General features: G+C 44.0%; 1 protein-coding gene across 1 annotated transcript in view; it reads right to left on the bottom strand.

Moving 5' to 3' along the window:
• The window catches only part of FBRS (fibrosin), a 15,384-nt gene that overhangs the window by 3,986 nt on the left and 9,600 nt on the right, over window positions 1–1,798 (bottom strand). Inside the window, exons 11-14 of the mRNA XM_072416895.1 lie at window positions 1,472–1,589; window positions 1,184–1,261; window positions 517–600; window positions 262–439 (exon numbers count right to left, since the gene is read on the bottom strand). Of these exons, the coding sequence (XP_072272996.1) occupies window positions 262–439; window positions 517–600; window positions 1,184–1,261; window positions 1,472–1,589 (458 nt within the window). The remainder of the gene's footprint in view (window positions 1–261; window positions 440–516; window positions 601–1,183; window positions 1,262–1,471; window positions 1,590–1,798) is intronic.

Here is a 1,798-nt window from a genome sequence, read left to right as displayed (position 1 = left end):
GTCACAGCTCCACTAATTGCTCTGCTCCCTGAAATGGAGTGATTGTGTAATAAAGGATTTAGTTCCTCACATTTTATGCAATCTTTTTGTACAACTCACTGAATTAAAGCTGAAAGTCTGCAGGTCAGCTGGATCTGAGTTGTTTCATTTGAAATTAATTGTGGTAATGTACAGAACCAAAATTAGAAAAAAGTTGTCTCTGTCAAATATTTATGGAATATTTCTGTATATGATATGGATAGAAAACAAAGAGGAAAGTACCTGTCCTTCTCATCCTTCATATGGACGGCGTGTGGATCCAGGTCTCCGACTTTACCACAGACCTGAGAGGGCGCCACAGGGAAGGAGGGTGGAGTGCGGTGCAGGCGATTCCAAGGATCGTGAGGGCTGGGGAAGTTATGAACTGAAGACGGTTCCTTCTGAGTAAACACAGAGGGGTCTACAAGAGAAGATTGATTGGTCATCAGTGATCAGTTTGCACACAGGAAGAGGCCCTGTCTTGTACAAGTCACTTACTGTAAGAGGGATTCCCTAGACCACCAAAAGCACCGTTTGTCAGAGATGCCAGAGGAGAGAAGCCAGGAGCCCGGATGTAATGATCTGAGGAAGACATGGAAGACAGAGTTACGGCTTGGACAATAACTAGCGGTCTAATTCTCTCCGTACTATCATACAAAAAGCGTTACATTTCTTGCATGGCAATTTATTTTACATTGTAGGCCTATAAATCTTAGGCATAACTCACCGAAATATGTTCAATATTTAATACGTTTATAACTGTACAGAAGGATGTATAATCTAACGATTTCTTTGTATTGGACTCAATACAGTTATTTTATATTCAATCCAATACAAAATTATTTCAATTTTCTGCCCGCTGGCACCGACCCGGGGATCGACTCGACTCGAGTCTGAATCGGGAATACCGCTAGGAGGGTTAAAGAGTCCATCAGACTCAGCCCATAACATGTCACTGATCACTGACACCCAGACACTGATCACCGATACTGATAACCTGACACCGAACAACTGATACCCATACAAGGATCACTGATACCCAGACACTGGCCACTGATACCCAGACACTGACCACTTCCATGTGGGTTCATACACACAGCTCACTACAGTGCACAATCTGACCAGTGGGTGGCGATGTTGAACAGAAGTGTAATAAAAAACTCACCAACTGGCCCAGAGTGGGGAAGGAATGGCGCTGAGGAAGATGCAACCTGAAACTGAGCAGGGGTGTGAGATACAGCACCTGGGAAAACAAACAGAACACCTTCTTAGGAGGACAGACACAACCCCCAGGCTGCTCCACCCTGAGAGAACAACATTATAGAAAGAACACCACAAGGACGTCCTATGACTAAAACCACCCTGAATGTATGAGAGAGCAGAGAGAAGAATCCAAATACCCCAACATCTATCAATAGACAAACACAAAAGAAAAATCTGTGCAATCCTTTACCAGTCATGAGGGTGGAGGGCCGAGACAGCTCATGTGTGGAGGGAAGAGAGCCCAATCCCGAACTCAAGCAAAGAAGGTCATTACGAAATTCAGCCTTATGTGGAGCTCCTTGTGCAAGCTGTGACATAGACAATTCCCATGTGAGGCACAGAAAGAAAAAAAAAAAACAAAATCCCCTTTGTGAGATCAGAAAAAGGTGCGAGAAGAAAGGGAGAAACATGGAAAGTTGTCTTATCTAGAATATGACATTAAATGTACTAAATGGGGGTAAAATGATAACCGGGGAGGCTAAAGGAGGAGAGGCCGGGAACAGGGGAGGCTAAAGGA

Source organism: Pyxicephalus adspersus, chromosome 7 (genome assembly GCF_032062135.1).
Source record: "Pyxicephalus adspersus chromosome 7, UCB_Pads_2.0, whole genome shotgun sequence".
NCBI lineage: Eukaryota > Metazoa > Chordata > Amphibia > Anura > Pyxicephalidae > Pyxicephalus > Pyxicephalus adspersus.
This window is presented reverse-complemented; position numbering and strand designations above follow the sequence as displayed.